The sequence below is a fragment of the Micromonas commoda genome, chromosome 7 (assembly GCF_000090985.2).
Source record: "Micromonas commoda chromosome 7, complete sequence".
Lineage (NCBI taxonomy): Eukaryota > Viridiplantae > Chlorophyta > Mamiellophyceae > Mamiellales > Mamiellaceae > Micromonas > Micromonas commoda.
The window spans coordinates 1,136,740-1,151,394 of NC_013044.1; the positions used below are offsets into that span (position 1 = coordinate 1,136,740).

Below are 14,655 nucleotides of genomic sequence, written 5' to 3' on the forward strand. Positions count from 1 at the left end.
ATTTTAGGTAGGAAACCTGAGAGAAACTTCACCGCGCACCCAGCGACGGTCACATGAACGCGATGAGGAAGAGGATGATGAGGATCGCCGTGAGGATCACGATGATGCACATCTGCCCCTTGACTCCCGCCTTCTTGAGCACCTGGTTCATCTTTCGCTGCGCCGCCGCGAGCCTGCTGTTGGTGCCGTCGACGTCCTGTTCCAGCTCGTCGATCATCTTCCCCTGGGTCTCGAGTTCCTCGCCGATGGTCAGGCCGACCTGCCCGAGGCGCTGGATGCTGGCGCTGATATCGTCCAGATCCGCGTCCTGCTTCCGCATCAGCAGCTGCTGGTTGTCGGCCTCGCGGTTCAGGTAATCGTCGTTCGCGGCCGCGATGCCCTGGTCGTATCCGCTCGCGTTGGACGGGTCGAAACCCGCGGGTCCCCGTCGCTTCGCCGCGTCGAGCACGGATCTCGCCGCGCGCTCGGCGTTCGCGACGGTGGACTTGGTCGCCGCCGTCCATCGCTTGCGGCTGGCCAGCTCGTTGGCGTCCACCTTGAACCTCATGAAGTCCTGCTCCGCCATCGCGGTCGCCCTGTCCAGCTCCTCGAGCTGCCACTGGACGCTCTCGCACTCGCTGGTGATCTGCGAGGCGTACCGCTGGCGCTCGCTGTTGCCCTCGGGGAGGCGCTCCATGCGCTCCAGCACGCCCCGCACCTTATCGACGGTGGCCTGGATCTCATCCTTGACCAGGTAGAACGGGTCGTTGACGTCGCCCATCGCGAACCGTTGCGGCCGCGCGCCCGTGGGTGTAAGACCTCCCAACGGGCCTCTCAGTCACTTAATCCTCGACTGGAAGGATGTCTCCTCGGCTCCCGACCAAAGACAACAGAGGGCACACGCGCGGGGAGGGGAGACGGACGTCGGTCGACGGACCCGCGACGCCATGGGACATGACACGCTCGTGACGTCGCTCAAAACCGCGCTCGGCCCCGGCCCGTACCGGTCCTTCCGCGCCACGAGCCACGCGCTTCAGCTCGGCGACGTCTCCCCCGATGTGTGGTACGGCACCGCGAGTCGAGCGGTGAGGGACGCGGACCTCCTGGACGCGGTCGTCCGTTCGATTCCCGACGCGGGCGTTCGTTCGGAGGTGGAACGCGCGCATCGCGACCGCGTCGACGCCGGCGCGGGCGCGTCGACGAGCGAGGAGGAGGCGCGCGTCATGGGCGAGAAGGGGAGCGTCGCGGAGGTGCTCGCGCCGGGGCTGGTGTGCCTCAGACGGGCGATCGACCTGGAGACGCAGGCGTGGCTCGCCGAGCGCGCGTTCGAGGTGGGCGAGGGGAAGGACGGGAGGCAGGGATTCTACAACACAGTGCCGGGAGACGCGCCGGGAGACGCGCCGGTGCTCAGGCTCAATCAGGGCACCAGAGGAAGGGTCATCCTCCCAGTCTCCGACTTTCCAGAGAGACTCGGGCGCATCGTTCGCGGCTGCGTCCGGTGCGCGCAGACGGCGGACTCGTGCACGAACGTCCCCGACATGAACCCGACGACCGCGCTGGTCAACTTCTACAAAGAGGGCGCCAAGTTCAAGTGGCACAGGGACAGCGAGGATCCCGCGCACGCCAGACACGACACCGGGCCACCCATCGTGAGCTTCACCGTCGGACTCTCGGCGGATTTTTCGTACAAGAACCGGTTCGAAGACGCGACGCACCGCACCGTTCGTTTAAACAGCGGCGACGTCTTGCTCTTCGGTGGACCGTCGCGGATGATCGTGCACTCGGTCACCGGCGTCGTGCCGAGGACGATGCCGCCGATGCTGAGGGGAAGGATGTTACACGGTCGGTTGAACGTCACCGTTCGCGACATCGGCAGAGGCGTCATCGATTCCTCGATGTTCCCCGCGTACAGGGTCAGCTACGGCGGCGTGCAGAGCGAAGACTCGTACTGAAAACTAGTCTACGACGACTCGGATAGATTTCGTCGAAAACTAATCAACCAGTGCCAAACCAACTCAGATGTTCTCCACGCGCTTCACGTGCGTCAGCGCCGCCACCACCGCCGCCACCTGCGCGTCGTTGCATTCATCGTCGGTGCACTTGGGCGAGTCGGGGTACACCTCCGTAGTTGTCACGTACCTCGCGTTCGTCACGCTCGCGCACAGCCCGAGCGCCCGTACCGGGTAGTTGATCACCCCACGCTGCGTCACGGGCTCGCCGATGATCTTACCGTCCACATCTGGCGCGATGTGCGTCACCAGGGACACCGCGTCGATGATTTCCTTCTGAAAGTCCGGTTTCGGATCCTCCGAGTCGCCCACGGTGTAGAACCCGTCGGGGATGACGTCTGGGGCGATGTACTCGCCGTCCCTCGCCGCCTTTGCGGGGCGGAACTCGGTCTCGTCCGTGTCCGTCGTCTCGTGAAGGTCCACGTGGCACATCCACGTCCCCACGTTTTGCGCGTCGACCATCGCGCCGAGAAACTTGGATTCGTCGGCGCTGCGATCGGCGAAGGATCGATTGGGGTCCACGGCGCGCGCGTTCCACCGCTGGACGCGTTCGTAACCCCACGGCGAGACGCACGGGGCGACGAGCACGTTAAAGTCGTCCACGAAATCCTCGCACTTGGTCTCCAGGAACCGGATCGCGCCCTGCACCCCGCTGGTTTCGTAGCCGTGGACCCCGCCGGTGACGAGGACGCACGGCTTGCCGTTCGACGGGTCGAATCCCCGCGTGCGCACGGCGAAGAGCGGGTACCGTTCCGGATCGTTCGCGTCGTACGGCAGCGCGCCGTACTTGAACACGTCGTACCTCGACTTTAAGGGCTCGAGCTTCGCGAGGACCTCGTCCGCGTACGAGCGCCGGGGCGCCTCCACGCTGGCGCGCCACTCCTCCCTCTGCGCCTCCGTCCAAGGCTTCCCCGGGGTGCCGATCGGGTACCAGGGCTCCACGTCGCCGTCGTGCGGCGGGGTCTTGGTGGTGTTCATGGCGGCGATCCGGGCGCGACCGCGGGTGCCTCGGGAGTACGACGCGCGGGTCGGGGGGGCGAGGACGCGGGTCAGCGGAGCCGCGAGCGCGCGCATCGCCGTGGTGACCGCCCCGTCTCCCGCTTCGCCTTTTTCACCGCGAGTCAATCGGCAACTCCGACGCATCTTCTGACGAGAAATTTTAAAATTGGACGCGAACGGCGCAGACGAAGGCGCGCCGAGCGGCGGTGTGGGAGCGCGATCGCCCGCGAACCCGCGCCAACGCGCACCGCGAAGATGTCCCTGGACTTCTCCGAGACGTACAAGCGCACCGGCCCGACGCCGGTCTTCTCCCCGGACGGCCGATTCCTCGCCACCGCGGTGGAGTATCGCCTGGTGATCCGCGACGCGGAGACGCTCACGGTGTGCTCCATATCCTCGTGCCTGGACCGCATACACAAGATCGAGTGGCACCCCGACTCCGACCACGTCCTCTGCGCGTGCTACAAGCGCGGCGTCGTCCAGTGCTTCTCGGTGTCCGACGAGAAGTGGACCTGCCTCATCGACGAGGGGCCCGCGGGATGCATCCACGCGCGGTGGTCGCCCAACGGCACGCACATCCTCACCGTCGCCGAGTTCAACGTGCGGTGCGCCGTGTGGTCCCTCCTCGACAAGTCCTGCGTCTACCTCAGGCAGCCCAAGTACGCGGACGCGGGGATAGACTTCTCCCCGAACGGCAAGTTCATCCTCGTGTGCGAACGCAGAGAGTGCAAAGATTTTATCACCGTCGTCTCGTGCGCCACGTGGACCACCGCGGCCCGGTTCCAGGTGGCGACGACCGACCTGGCGGACGCCACGTGGTCACCCGACGGCACCGCCATCGCCGTGTGGGACGCCCTAACCGAGCACTCGGTGTTCATCTACCGACCCGACGGTACCAAACTGGCTTCGTACAAACCGAGCGACGGGGGGGCCGCCGCGGGGGTTCGATGCGCCGCGTGGTGTCCTCGCGGCGGTTTACTCGCCACGGGTGCGCTCGACCAGCGCGTTCGGCTGTTCTCGCACGTCTCGTGGCGGATGCTCGCGGAGCTGCCTCACCCGGACGCCGTCGTGTTCCCCACGACGGTGGCGGTGTACCGGGAGGTGGAGGAGGTGGACGGCGTGCTCGTCGACTCGCCCCATCCCGGTTCGTTACTCGACGGCGACGGCGAAGACGATGACGACGACGACGCCGACGCCGAGAACGACGCCGGGGCGGCGAACGATACCGCGGGCGAATCGACGTGGTGGGAGGACGTTTGGGACGGGCACGAGGAGGGCATTCGGTCGAAACATCCGGCGGGTCCCGGCGCGGGCTCTTCTTCTTCTTCGAACAGAGCCCCTCCGACGCGTCCGGAACGCGTGGATCCCCCCCCGAGGCCGCCGCAGCGCCGCGGGAGGGTCACCGCGAGGTACGTGGTGGAGCCCCTCCCCGCGTCCGTGCCCACGCGCCGGCCGCGGCTCACCGGTCGGTCGGCGAATGCGGTCGGCGTGGGCGCCGTCGCGTTTAGCGGAGACGGGCGGTTCCTCGCGACGAAAAACGACTGCCAGCCCACGACGGTGTGGGTGTGGAGCGCGATATCGCTGGAGCTGTGCGCGTGTTTGCAGCAGCTGCGACCGGTGACGAGCTTCGGGTGGGATCCCACCGCGCACAGGCTGGCGGTGGCGACCGGGGACAGCAGGGTGTACGTTTGGACGCCGGAGGGCGCGAGCTTCGTGGAGATTCCGCTGCCGAACTTCGCGGCTGAGGAGGTGGCGTGGTCGCCCGCGGGCGGGGAGTTTGTGCTCGCGGACAGGGACACCTTCTGCTGCTCGTTCTTCGGCCAGGACTGATGAAGCTCGCGCGTCCGTCGGTGGGGATTTTAGACGCAACGTGATTGGCGTTAACGTCGCGACGTCCGCCTTGTATTTATCGTAGACTAAAGTGATTAATAATCAGAATATCTTGAGCTTGTTGGGCCCGCCCTTGGCGCCGAAGGGCTTGTCGTCCACGCCCAGCGCGTACGCCATCGAGGCCGGGACGAGCAGGTAGGGGAGGTATATCAAGAACAGTTTCCACCGCGCGGCTTCGTCCGGGAACACGGTCGCGGGATGTAAAATCTCAGCCAAGATTGGGATGAGTGTCGTCGCCGTGTGCGCCCCGTAGACGACGCCCGGTATCCTGATCCAGTTCCTCCGCTCGTAGAAGGCTTTGAATCCGATGAAGAAGAAGGGGAGCTGGAACAGGAGCTCGAAGAGTATGAACGACTTGAACCAAGTCGGTGGATCCGCCATGAGCGGATCGGAGTTTGTCCGCACGTGGAAATCCAGCAGCGATTTCATGAAGCCAGGGACGATGGCGGGTGGGAGGAGCGCCTGGGAGTCCATCATCAGCGTGGCGGGGATGTGCGTCCCGAGGAACACGAGCACCACCGTGCGGAAGGTCTCGCTGACGGGCATGCCGGCCCGATACTCTCACACGACGCGCGGCTTCGAACTGCGGACGGTGGGGCGAAACGTAGAGCCAAATGGAATTATTATTTGGAGTGTTGTGCGTGATGACTCGGATGAGACTGCCGGACACGACCTTCCGTTGCCAGTCGCGCGGCGTTGACCGCTCGCACACGTCTGGCGCAGCGACATCGTCGTAGCCCGATGGCGGAGCCACTGCTGACACCCGGAGGGTCACGGCGCGATGACGGCCCCGCCGAGGAGGGCCCCATCTCGGTCACGCCCTCGGACGGAGACCAAGGAGGCGAGACGAAGGTCAGTTTCTCCGCGCGTGTGCCGACCCGGGGTTTTCCCCACGCCGCGATCGTGCGATGCGACGTTCGACCCGCTGACGCTCCCTCGACCCTCTTCCCCCCCTATTCATCGCGCAGATGTGCAACTTCCAGGTGTGCGGGAACACGTTCGAGGTGCAGGCGAGGTACGCGCCCATCAAACCCATCGGGAAGGGCGCCTACGGCGTCGTGTGCAGCGCGCGCAACGTCGACACCGACGAGAAGGTGGCGATAAAAAAGATCGCCAACGCGTTCGAGAACGCGGTGGACGCCAAGCGCACGCTGCGAGAGATGAAGCTACTCCGCCATCTGAAGCACGAGAACGTCATTCGCATCGTGGACGTGGTCAGGCCCAAGAAGTCCGTCAAAGACTACAACGATGTCTACGTCATGTACGAGCTCATGGACACCGACCTGCATCAGATCATCCGGTCAAACCAACCCCTGAGCGACGACCACTGCCAGTACTTCATATACCAGCTACTCCGCGGGTTGAAGTACGTGCACAGCGCGAACGTGCTGCACCGAGACTTGAAACCGAGCAACCTGCTCTTAAACGCCAACTGCGACTTGAAGATTTGCGACTTTGGCCTGGCGAGGACGGGGAGGGAGACTGAGTTCATGACGGAGTACGTCGTCACGCGGTGGTACCGAGCGCCCGAGCTGCTCTTAAGTTGCAGCGAGTACACGAGCGCGATCGACGTGTGGAGCGTGGGTTGCATATTCGCCGAGCTACTGGGCCGTAAGCCGCTGTTCCCTGGAAAGGATTACGTGCACCAGCTGAACCTGATCGCTCGCGTCATCGGGTCGCCCAGCGAGGAGGAGATGGAGTTCATCACGAGCGACAAGGCGCGGCGGTACATCCGGAGCCTTCCGCGGACGCCGCGCGTCGACTTCCAGAAGGTGTACCCCGAAGCCGAGCCCGACGCCGTCGACTTGATCGACAAGATGCTCGTGTTCGACCCGGCGTCGCGGATCACGGTGGAGGAGGCGCTGTCGCATCCGTATCTCGCGTCTCTGCACGACGTCAGCGACGAGCCATCCGCGTCGGGGCCCTTCGAGTTTAGCTTCGAGGGCGAGGCGATGACGGAGGAGAGGGTGCGGGAGCTGGTGCACGCGGAGCTCACGGAGTACCACGACGAGATACGCAGGGAGGAGGAGGAGAGGGCGGCGTCGAGGGGGGGGCGGGGCGGGGTCGGCGAGGACAAAGCCGAACTGGGCGAGGAGGCGCCGTAAGTGAAGGCCGCGATTTTTTTTTGGCAATAAAGTAGACTACTACACGGTGACGCTACGGCTTACTGTTGGGGACGGCGTTGCCGTTGACCGTGATCTGCTTGGTCATCTCGATTCCCCCGCTCGCCTCCCTGTCGTCCAGCTTCACGGCCTTGCCCCCCGCGCCCTTCGCCGCCTCCGCGGCGACCCGCTCCAGATACTTTTGGTAATTGTAATAGCAAACCGCCGCGAAGGCGAGAAGGTATCCCCACAGCTGCAGGCTGCTGATGGGCGCGTCGAACATCACGGAAGAGATGAATATCAGCATCCAGTCCTTGATGACTCCCGCCACGTTCATCGTGAGCGCGCTGGTCTTGCCTATGAGCAGATAGACTGATATGTTGAGCGCAAACGCGAGCGCCGCGTTGCTTCCCAACACGACGGGATTGAGGTTGACGTCCTCCGCACCCGACGCGAACCGCGGCGCCTCGATGAACGCGAACGGGGCGAGGAGGAACACGAAACACGCGGGAGACACGTAGTACAGCGTGGTGACGCTGTTGAGCTTGATGTCGGCGCTGGTGAGCAGCATCTGTATGGACACGATCCTCACAGCCTCGCACGCGATGGACCCCATGAGGAGCATGAACCCGGTGAGGTTGAAGTTGAGCTCGCCGTAGGACGCTATCCCGACGCCGAGCGCGATGACTGCCATGTTCATCATCGTCTCCTTTTTGTACGTCTCCACCTTGAAAACGCACCCGACGGTGTACACCACGCACGGCATGAGCGCCTTGACCATCTGGATGAAAGCGACGCTCAGGTAGACGTACGCGGTGTTCCCCATCCACAGCACCACCGCGAAGAGCCCCGCGATGGGCACGATCTTAGCGATGTACGTCTCCCGGCTCATGTTGATGCCTTTCACCACGCCGAGCACGCGGACAAGGACGAACGCGAGCGCGGAGCAGAAGGCCATGTGCATCATGGTGAGCGCCACCGGGAACGGAAAGCCGAACACGGTCAGGATGTACTTGTTGTAGAGGATGACCCCCGCGCTCATGCCGATCCACACCCCGACGTAGGTGTACGCGACGAGTGCCTCCTCGATGATGCCCGGCATCTTGCTCCCCAATACCCCTCCTTTTCTCTGCGGCTCCGCTGCGCACCGACCGCGGTGTCCGCCCCGATAATGGTTGATCTCTGCACGAGCCGCGGAAGCTCGATGCCCTCCTGTCAGTCTCGGGTGACCCCTTTTTGCCCATACAATCACTTGGGAAATACAAAAATACAACTTGGCGTAACCGTGCAAGTGTGTATATGTTAACACTAATAAAGCACGAACAAAACAGTGTGGCAGTCATGAAATGGCGCTCACAGCTCCCTGGGGTCTCTTGGACTGGGAAGGGCCGAGAAAAATATCATCTCTTCGTCGCCCCTCACACGCGATGGGCGCGTTCAGGAAGGCGGCGGTGCTCCTCGCGGGCGCCGCGCGGATCCCGCGGATAACCTTCCCGGTCCGCATGATCAACGGGACCAGGGTGTCGGACTTACCCGCCGCAGAGGCCAAGGCGTTCGCGCAGAAGGCGGCGAAGAAGGCGAAATCGGCAAACGCGGAGGCGATGTTCCTGGCGCAGCACGGCGCGAGGCACAGACCCGCGCCGATCCCGGCGAACAGGGGCGGGCCCAAGCGGCGGATACTCACGGAGGCAGAGATGGAGTGCGTGCAGCTGGGAGGCGCACCTCCTTGAAGGGATGGGGACGTGTGAGCCAGGGCGACGTGGGTGTAATCGACGTCAGTTTGAATCCGCCAACAACCGCCGCTAGTGCTACCCGACGAAGCCGACTAAGACATGCCGACGGCCCTGGCGGCCGCCTTGGCCGCCGCCGCCGCCGCCCTCGCGCGAATCTCCTCCACCTTGCTCGGCGCCAGTTCCGCGCGTTTGACGTCGACGACGATCGACGACGACGCCTCCGTCCCCGGCGCGAATGCCGCCCCGTCGAGACCCGTCACCCCTCGCACCTCCTCGGCGACGACCCTCGCCCGCTTCGCCGGCTCTGCCCTGCCGACGACGTCCCCGTCCCCGGGTGCCGACTTTTCGTCCCCGTCCTTCCCGTCCTCGTCGTCCCCGTCGTCCCCGTCGCCGTCGCCCATGACGAAGACGCCGGACGCGCGGAGCTTTCGCATCCGTTCCCGCCGAAGCCTTCGCTCCGACGCCGCGTCGCCCGCCTTTCTCGTCTCGCCACGTGGCGGCTCGTCGTTGGCGAACACCTTGGGGGTGCCGAGTACCTTGGGACCTCGTCCTAAACCCTGGGACCCTAAACCCGGCGGCGGCGGGGGAGGCGGCGTCGTCGTCGAGCCCGAAGGGATCGGGGGACCCCCCGGCGGCGGCGGCGGAGGTCGCTCGCCGTCGTCGCCGTCGTCGTCGTCGATGGGACCCGGGACGACGGCGGTCGCGCGCCTCGCCGCGTCGCGACCGACCACCGCGGCGAGCGACGAGATCTTGGGCAGCACGATCGAGCTCGGTGGGATCGTCGGAGCGTTGAGGGCGTCCGGGGGCGGGGGCGGCGCGGTCGGCGGGGGCGGGATCGCGAACGCCTCCGCGGTATCTCCGCGACCCGTCGGGCCGGCGCCTCCTACCGCGGGTATCGCCACGCCGTACCTCGCCTGTATCCTCGCCAGCACGTCCCACTGCGATTCCCCCTTGTTCACCCCTCTGACCTCCATCGCGGGCGGCATGTACCCCGCGCTCCCCGGCGTTACGTAGCTGCTCTCATCCTGCACGAAGGATCGTTTGCACGACAAGAGCCGCCCCTCCACGGTGGTCTGGTCGAGGGCCTCGATGCACCGCGTCGCCGCCGCGGCGGACGCGAAGGACGCGAACGCGAACCCGCGCGGGCGCCCGTCCTCGGGGTTCAGCGGGACCTTGAGGCTTTCGTGGTCTCGGATGCCCCGCTGGTGAAGGAGCTCGGCGAGCTTGTCGTTGCCGTCGATGGAGTAGGGTATGCCGCCGATGTAGACGCGACGGTCGTGGAGACCGGGCCTCGCGGACGCGTCACCGGCGCCATCCACGCCGCCGCGGCGGTAATCGCCGCCGTGGTCGGCCATCGCGCCCTCTCCGCGGGCCGCGCGACCCGACGTACTGGAGACTGCAGATCGTGTTCAGAGTTATTTCTTGAAGGAGATGTTCGGTCGGCGTCGTCACAACCCGTCGGAAGCTCCGGTATCCGCGGCGACATGTCCCTGGCGAGCGCCGCCCCGCCATCGTCCGCGCGGGTCCACGCGCCCTCGCGACTCATCGCCCGGACGCCCTCGGCCACCGGGCGCCATCGCCGTCGCGTCGTCGTCCGCGGATCGTCGACAAAGGCCGACGACGCGGGAGCTCCCGCGACCGTGGAGCAGCGGAAGCGGCGGCTTGTGCAGCTGTGCGCGAGGACCGACAGGGGCAAGAGCGCCACTCCGGAGGTGGCCGCGGAGATCGAGTCCATCGTCGCGGCGCTCGAGGCGGTCAACCCCACCAAGGACCCGGCCGTGAACAGAGAGCTCATCACCGGCAAGTGGTCGCTCCTCTACACGGGCGCCTCCGCGGAGGACGCGGCGAAGCGCGCCGAGCTCGAGGGCGCCATCGGCTCCGCGCTCACGGAGGTGAGCGGTAGCAGCGGTAACGTCGCCAAGAAACGGAACGACGACGACGACGATGACGGATCATCCTCCGAGGGAGGAGGAGGAGGAGGAGGAGGAGGAGGATGGAGCGAAAACGAAAAGGGCGGCGACGCCAAGCCGATGGGCCGGACCATATCCACGTTCAGCGGCGACGCCGTAGACAACAGGGGTAATTTCCAGGACATCGACGCGTTCAAGGGGGAGGTGCTCAACAGAGCCGAGCTGACGATCTTCGGCGTGCCCCTTCAGGTCGAGATCGTCGCGGCGTGCGAGCCGGTGGACCCCGGCGTCACGGGCGGAGAGTCGAGGCGATTGGCGGTGGCGTTCCGGAAAGTGAGGCTCACGCTCGGGCCCGTGCCGACGCTGACGATACCGCTGGGTTGGGTGAACGACGGGCGAGGACCGGAGGGATGGCTCGACACGACGTACCTGGACGACGACATGAGGCTCGGGCGCGGCGATAAGGGCAGCACCTTCGTCACCGTGCGCAGAAAGTGAGACACGCGGGTTCTTTCGGGCCGAACGGACGAGAGCTCGAGCGCGGCGCTGATTTCATCTATTCCGTCTCAAGGGTTGTTACCCCTGCTGCCATACTTGTACCCGTCGTTTTCTCCGGTGTCCATGACGGTGATGGCCGCCGCCGACGCGTTGTTGATGTGCGACGCCAGCTTCCCCGCGAATATCGCGTCCATCTTAGCCTTCCTCCGCGCCCTTCTCTTCGCCTCCAACCCGTCCCGGATGGACTCTCCCGCGTGCCACGCCCTATCCACCGCGGCGGAGACCGCGAGGCACGCGCTCTCGCCGCAGTCCGGCGCCTTCCCGGCGTTGTCCTTGATTCCCGCCGCGCCTCGCTTGCACAGCTGGATGACGATCTCCTCGAACCGCATGTCGTCGCTGCTCTCGGAGTTCTCCCGGTACGCGTCGCACGCCAAGTGCAGGCACGTGCGACCCTTGATATCCTCCTTGTTAACGTCCGCGCCCTTCTCGCACAGCATCTCGGCGCATCTGACCCTCGCGTGGATCGCGGCGTGGTGCAGAGGGCTGAACCACGTCCCCTTGTCCTCGTCGTCGAGAATGGCCCGCAGCGCCGCTTCGTCTGCGGCGGACTCCAGGATGAGCTCGAGGCCGTCGACGTCGTTTTCCTCTATGGCCTTCACCGTCACACTCTTCGGATGCTCGTCTTCCATGGCCGGACCTCGCGCGGCGAGAAGAGGCCGGGTCCTAGCGCGCCTCCTTGTGCCGAATTGGCATTCGCTTGAAGCGGATCTCGTCCTCGTCGTTCGTTCATTTTAGGGTGCGCGGGCTAGCCGGTGCCGGGGGTGGGCGGTCGCGCGGGATGTCGTCGAAGCTCGACTACCTGCGACGGTACCTCGGCGGCGACGCCGGCGGCGACGGCGCCGGGGACGGGGAGAAGAAGAAGAAGCGCAAGCGCAAGAAGGAGCGGGACGGCGCGCCCTCGGGCGGTGGGTCGGACGGCGCCGCGCCCAGGGCCAAGAAGCTCGGCACCGGCATCACGGTCCACGACGACGACGTCGACGACTGGAAGTACGCCGCCGAGCGCGAGGCGGAGCGGCGCGCTCGCGAGGAGGAAGGACCGGTGGTGGTGGGCGGCGACGACCCGGGCGTGAGTAAGGGGCGCGCGAGGCAGTACCTGGGCATCAGGGAGGACGGGTCGGGATGGGCGGTGGCGGACGACGACGCGAACGACGCGAACGACGGCGACGGCGACGACCTCTCGCCGCCGAGGCCGGGGCGACACGACAGCGACGAAGACCTCTCGCCGCCGAGGCCGGGGCGACACGACAGCGACGAAGACCTCTCGCCGCCGAGGCCGGGGCGACACGACAGCGACGACGACCTCTCGCCGCCGAGGCCGGGGCGACACGACAGCGACGACGAAGAAGCCGATGATCCGTCTCCGCCGAGGCGACGCAGGCACGACAGCGACGACGAGGTGGCCGGCGACCTCTCCCCGCCCCGCCGCGGCGGCGCGCGATCGCCGTCGAATGAAGATCTCTCTCCGCCGCGACGTCGAGCGGGGTCGCCGTCGAATGAAGATCTCTCCCCGCCGCGCAAGCGCGTTCCGACCATGACCGACGGCACCGCGACCGGCTTGGTGGACGCCGCGACCGTCGTGCGCGAGGCGGAGGAGAAGCGCGCGGCGGCCAAGGCGCGGATGGAGAGGCTCGGCGACGACGCGACTGGTCGCTACGCGGCCACCGCGGTGCGAGACAAGGCCACCGGTCGGATCCTCACCGCGGAGGAAGTCGCCGCGCGGGAGGCGGCGAAGGCGGCGGCCAAAGAACCCAAGGAGCGCGAGAGGCCGATATGGGCGACGGGCGTCGCGCAGGCGAAGCAGATCGCCGAGGGACGCGCGGCGTTGGCCGAGGAGTCGACGAATCCCTTCGCTCGATCCGACATTGACGCTCGCGCCGACGCGGCGATGCGGGAGGCGGAGCGCTTCGGGGACCCGATGGCGTACCTCGCGAGGCGGCGCGAGCGGCAGGGGGGCGGGGATATCGTGTTGCCGTCCGTGGTGGAGGGCATCAGCGAGGAGGCGCTTAAGAAGAGCGGGTTCAGGATCCCGCAGGAGGTGCCCGCGCACTCGTGGATGAGGCGGGGGATCGGCGCGGCTCCCAATAGATACGGGATTCGGCCGGGGCGGCACTGGGACGGGGTGGACAGGAGCACGGGGTTCGAGCAGGAGCTGTTCAAGACGCAGAACCAGGTCCGGGCGAGGGATCACAGCGCGTGGAAGATGGCGCAGGCGATGTGGGAGTGAGTAGAAAGTTGAAACAAATTTTCACCTGAAAATCCACTTGCTGAGAGTGAACTTTTTCTAGGGTTTTCACCAGGTTGTAGGTTTCATCGCCCCGCGACCCCTCTCCACCTTCTTGATCATGGATCCGATGCGCGTTGACGTTCGACACCGATCGAGCCGGAATTGTCTCTTGATTGAACAGTTCTACGACTAACACCCCCGCGCGTCCACGACGGACGCCGGCGCGGTACCTTCTCATGCTAACACAGCTGGCACTTGTCGACCCGTCAGTGCCGTCATCTTTCTCGCCGTCGAGGTCACCCGCGCCCGCGCCTCATCGAGAGAACGCGCCACCAAACCCTCTGCTGCTACTCGATGAAGCGCTTAGAACTTCATCTCGTGGGGCTTGTCGCCGCTGCGGAGGGTGAACTTGGTGGCCATGTACCCCTTGAGGTAGGGCACCTTGTCGATGACGGGGCCGAGCTTGGCGTCGAGCGCCTTGTTGTCCTCGATGTAGGACGCGGGAAGCTCCTTCTTCTCCTCCTCGCCCTGGAAGAAGTCCTCCTCGCTCTTCTTGGAGCGGACCTTGGCGGGCTTCTTGAAGTACGCGTCGTTGAACTTGGCGGTGTCCACGCCGGCGACGTCAACCTTCTGGGAGGTGGCGATGACGTAGCACTGGTTCACCCTCTTGATCGGCACGCCGTTGACGCCGTAAGGGCCGCACACCAGGAGGAGCCCGGACTCGAGCTGCCTGAGGAAGACGACGCGCTTGCCCTTGAAGTGGCCGGCGAGGAGGATGAGAATGGTGCCGGGGGTGATGGAGGCGCGAAGCTTGGTGGGGTTCTTCGCGACCGCCGCGCGCTTGAGCGGGAACTTGACGTCCTCGGCGGGGTAGAATCCCGGGGTCTTGGACGCCTTCTTGGGCGCGGTCTGGCCCTTGTTAAGCACGCCCTTGAGCGCCTGCTCGGTGGAGGTAACCTTCACCATCGTGAACTAAGAGGTGCTGCGGGTTACGAAGAAACCGTTCGCACGTGTGCTACGACCGACGACCGTGCGGCGCGCCGTGGAAAGAGGGTTCGCCGGCGCGCGTTCGTGGGGCTTTACGTCAGATTCGCGGCGGCAACAAACCCTAAGATTTATTCGGGCGCGGATCACGATTTCACGACTGGATCGCAGTCAAGCTTGATTCATTTAGGTGGGAGTTTCTCACTCGAATCACATACAAAGCTCGTATATTTCACTATTTCGACTCCGTAAATGACTACTAACCAT

At 65.6% G+C, this 14,655-nt stretch overlaps 13 protein-coding genes across 13 annotated transcripts; 6 read left to right on the plus strand and 7 right to left on the minus strand.

Annotated features, from left to right (window-relative positions):
- Positions 1–49: 49 nt before the first annotated feature.
- Positions 50–760, minus strand: MICPUN_83437 (predicted protein; the record flags this gene model as incomplete). Its single annotated transcript, XM_002504006.1, has 1 exon — positions 50–760. One exon carries the CDS (start codon positions 758–760, stop codon positions 50–52), a length of 711 nt encoding a protein of 236 aa, XP_002504052.1.
- Positions 761–880: 120 nt separating this feature from the next.
- MICPUN_108675 (predicted protein) lies at positions 881–2,007 on the plus strand. Its single transcript, XM_002503651.1, has one exon. It carries the CDS (start codon positions 927–929, stop codon positions 1,929–1,931), a length of 1,005 nt encoding a protein of 334 aa, XP_002503697.1. The 5' UTR covers positions 881–926; the 3' UTR covers positions 1,932–2,007.
- On the minus strand, positions 1,995–3,062 carry MICPUN_101613 (predicted protein; the record flags this gene model as incomplete). Its single annotated transcript, XM_002504007.1, has 1 exon — positions 1,995–3,062. One exon carries the CDS (start codon positions 3,060–3,062, stop codon positions 1,995–1,997), a length of 1,068 nt encoding a protein of 355 aa, XP_002504053.1.
- Positions 3,063–3,242: 180 nt separating this feature from the next.
- Positions 3,243–4,820, plus strand: MICPUN_83540 (predicted protein; the record flags this gene model as incomplete). The annotated part of the gene is made up of 2 exons (XM_002503652.1): positions 3,243–4,135; positions 4,364–4,820. The coding sequence occupies 2 exons, from the start codon at positions 3,243–3,245 to the stop codon at positions 4,815–4,817; spliced, it is 1,347 nt and encodes a 448-aa protein (XP_002503698.1). The 3' UTR covers positions 4,818–4,820.
- Positions 4,821–4,919: 99 nt separating this feature from the next.
- Positions 4,920–5,423, minus strand: MICPUN_60283 (predicted protein; the record flags this gene model as incomplete). The annotated part of the gene is made up of 1 exon (XM_002504008.1): positions 4,920–5,423. One exon carries the CDS (start codon positions 5,421–5,423, stop codon positions 4,920–4,922), a length of 504 nt encoding a protein of 167 aa, XP_002504054.1.
- Positions 5,424–5,618: 195 nt separating this feature from the next.
- MICPUN_101616 (predicted protein) lies at positions 5,619–6,982 on the plus strand (the record flags this gene model as incomplete). The annotated part of the gene is made up of 2 exons (XM_002503653.1): positions 5,619–5,729; positions 5,846–6,982. The coding sequence occupies 2 exons, from the start codon at positions 5,619–5,621 to the stop codon at positions 6,980–6,982; spliced, it is 1,248 nt and encodes a 415-aa protein (XP_002503699.1).
- A 6-nt stretch (positions 6,983–6,988) lies between these two features.
- Positions 6,989–8,081, minus strand: MICPUN_60285 (Drug/Metabolite transporter superfamily; the record flags this gene model as incomplete). Its single annotated transcript, XM_002504009.1, has 1 exon — positions 6,989–8,081. One exon carries the CDS (start codon positions 8,079–8,081, stop codon positions 7,035–7,037), a length of 1,047 nt encoding a protein of 348 aa, XP_002504055.1. The 3' UTR covers positions 6,989–7,034.
- A 244-nt stretch (positions 8,082–8,325) lies between these two features.
- Positions 8,326–8,709, plus strand: MICPUN_60286 (predicted protein; the record flags this gene model as incomplete). The annotated part of the gene is made up of 1 exon (XM_002503654.1): positions 8,326–8,709. The coding sequence occupies one exon, from the start codon at positions 8,326–8,328 to the stop codon at positions 8,707–8,709; it is 384 nt and encodes a 127-aa protein (XP_002503700.1).
- Positions 8,710–8,804: 95 nt separating this feature from the next.
- Positions 8,805–10,067, minus strand: MICPUN_60287 (predicted protein; the record flags this gene model as incomplete). The annotated part of the gene is made up of 1 exon (XM_002504010.1): positions 8,805–10,067. One exon carries the CDS (start codon positions 10,065–10,067, stop codon positions 8,805–8,807), a length of 1,263 nt encoding a protein of 420 aa, XP_002504056.1.
- Positions 10,068–10,196: 129 nt separating this feature from the next.
- MICPUN_60288 (predicted protein) lies at positions 10,197–11,120 on the plus strand (the record flags this gene model as incomplete). Its single annotated transcript, XM_002503655.1, has 1 exon — positions 10,197–11,120. One exon carries the CDS (start codon positions 10,197–10,199, stop codon positions 11,118–11,120), a length of 924 nt encoding a protein of 307 aa, XP_002503701.1.
- Positions 11,121–11,158: 38 nt separating this feature from the next.
- Positions 11,159–11,849, minus strand: MICPUN_108677 (predicted protein). Its single transcript, XM_002504011.1, has one exon. The coding sequence runs from the start codon at positions 11,807–11,809 to the stop codon at positions 11,189–11,191; it is 621 nt and encodes a 206-aa protein (XP_002504057.1). The 5' UTR covers positions 11,810–11,849; the 3' UTR covers positions 11,159–11,188.
- Positions 11,850–11,958: 109 nt separating this feature from the next.
- Positions 11,959–13,404, plus strand: MICPUN_60290 (predicted protein; the record flags this gene model as incomplete). Its single annotated transcript, XM_002503656.1, has 1 exon — positions 11,959–13,404. The coding sequence occupies one exon, from the start codon at positions 11,959–11,961 to the stop codon at positions 13,402–13,404; it is 1,446 nt and encodes a 481-aa protein (XP_002503702.1).
- A 152-nt stretch (positions 13,405–13,556) lies between these two features.
- MICPUN_108678 (predicted protein) lies at positions 13,557–14,445 on the minus strand. The gene has a single exon (XM_002504012.1). It carries the CDS (start codon positions 14,368–14,370, stop codon positions 13,768–13,770), a length of 603 nt encoding a protein of 200 aa, XP_002504058.1. The 5' UTR covers positions 14,371–14,445; the 3' UTR covers positions 13,557–13,767.
- Positions 14,446–14,655: the final 210 nt, after the last annotated feature.

Excerpts from the sequence above, each read along its gene's own strand:
- MICPUN_108675 (XM_002503651.1), top strand. The coding sequence starts at position 927 with ATGGGACATGACACGCTCGTGACGTCGCTCAAAACCGCGCTCGGCCCC.
- MICPUN_108677 (XM_002504011.1), bottom strand. The coding sequence starts at position 11,809 with ATGGAAGACGAGCATCCGAAGAGTGTGACGGTGAAGGCCATAGAGGAA.
- MICPUN_108678 (XM_002504012.1), bottom strand. The coding sequence starts at position 14,370 with ATGGTGAAGGTTACCTCCACCGAGCAGGCGCTCAAGGGCGTGCTTAAC.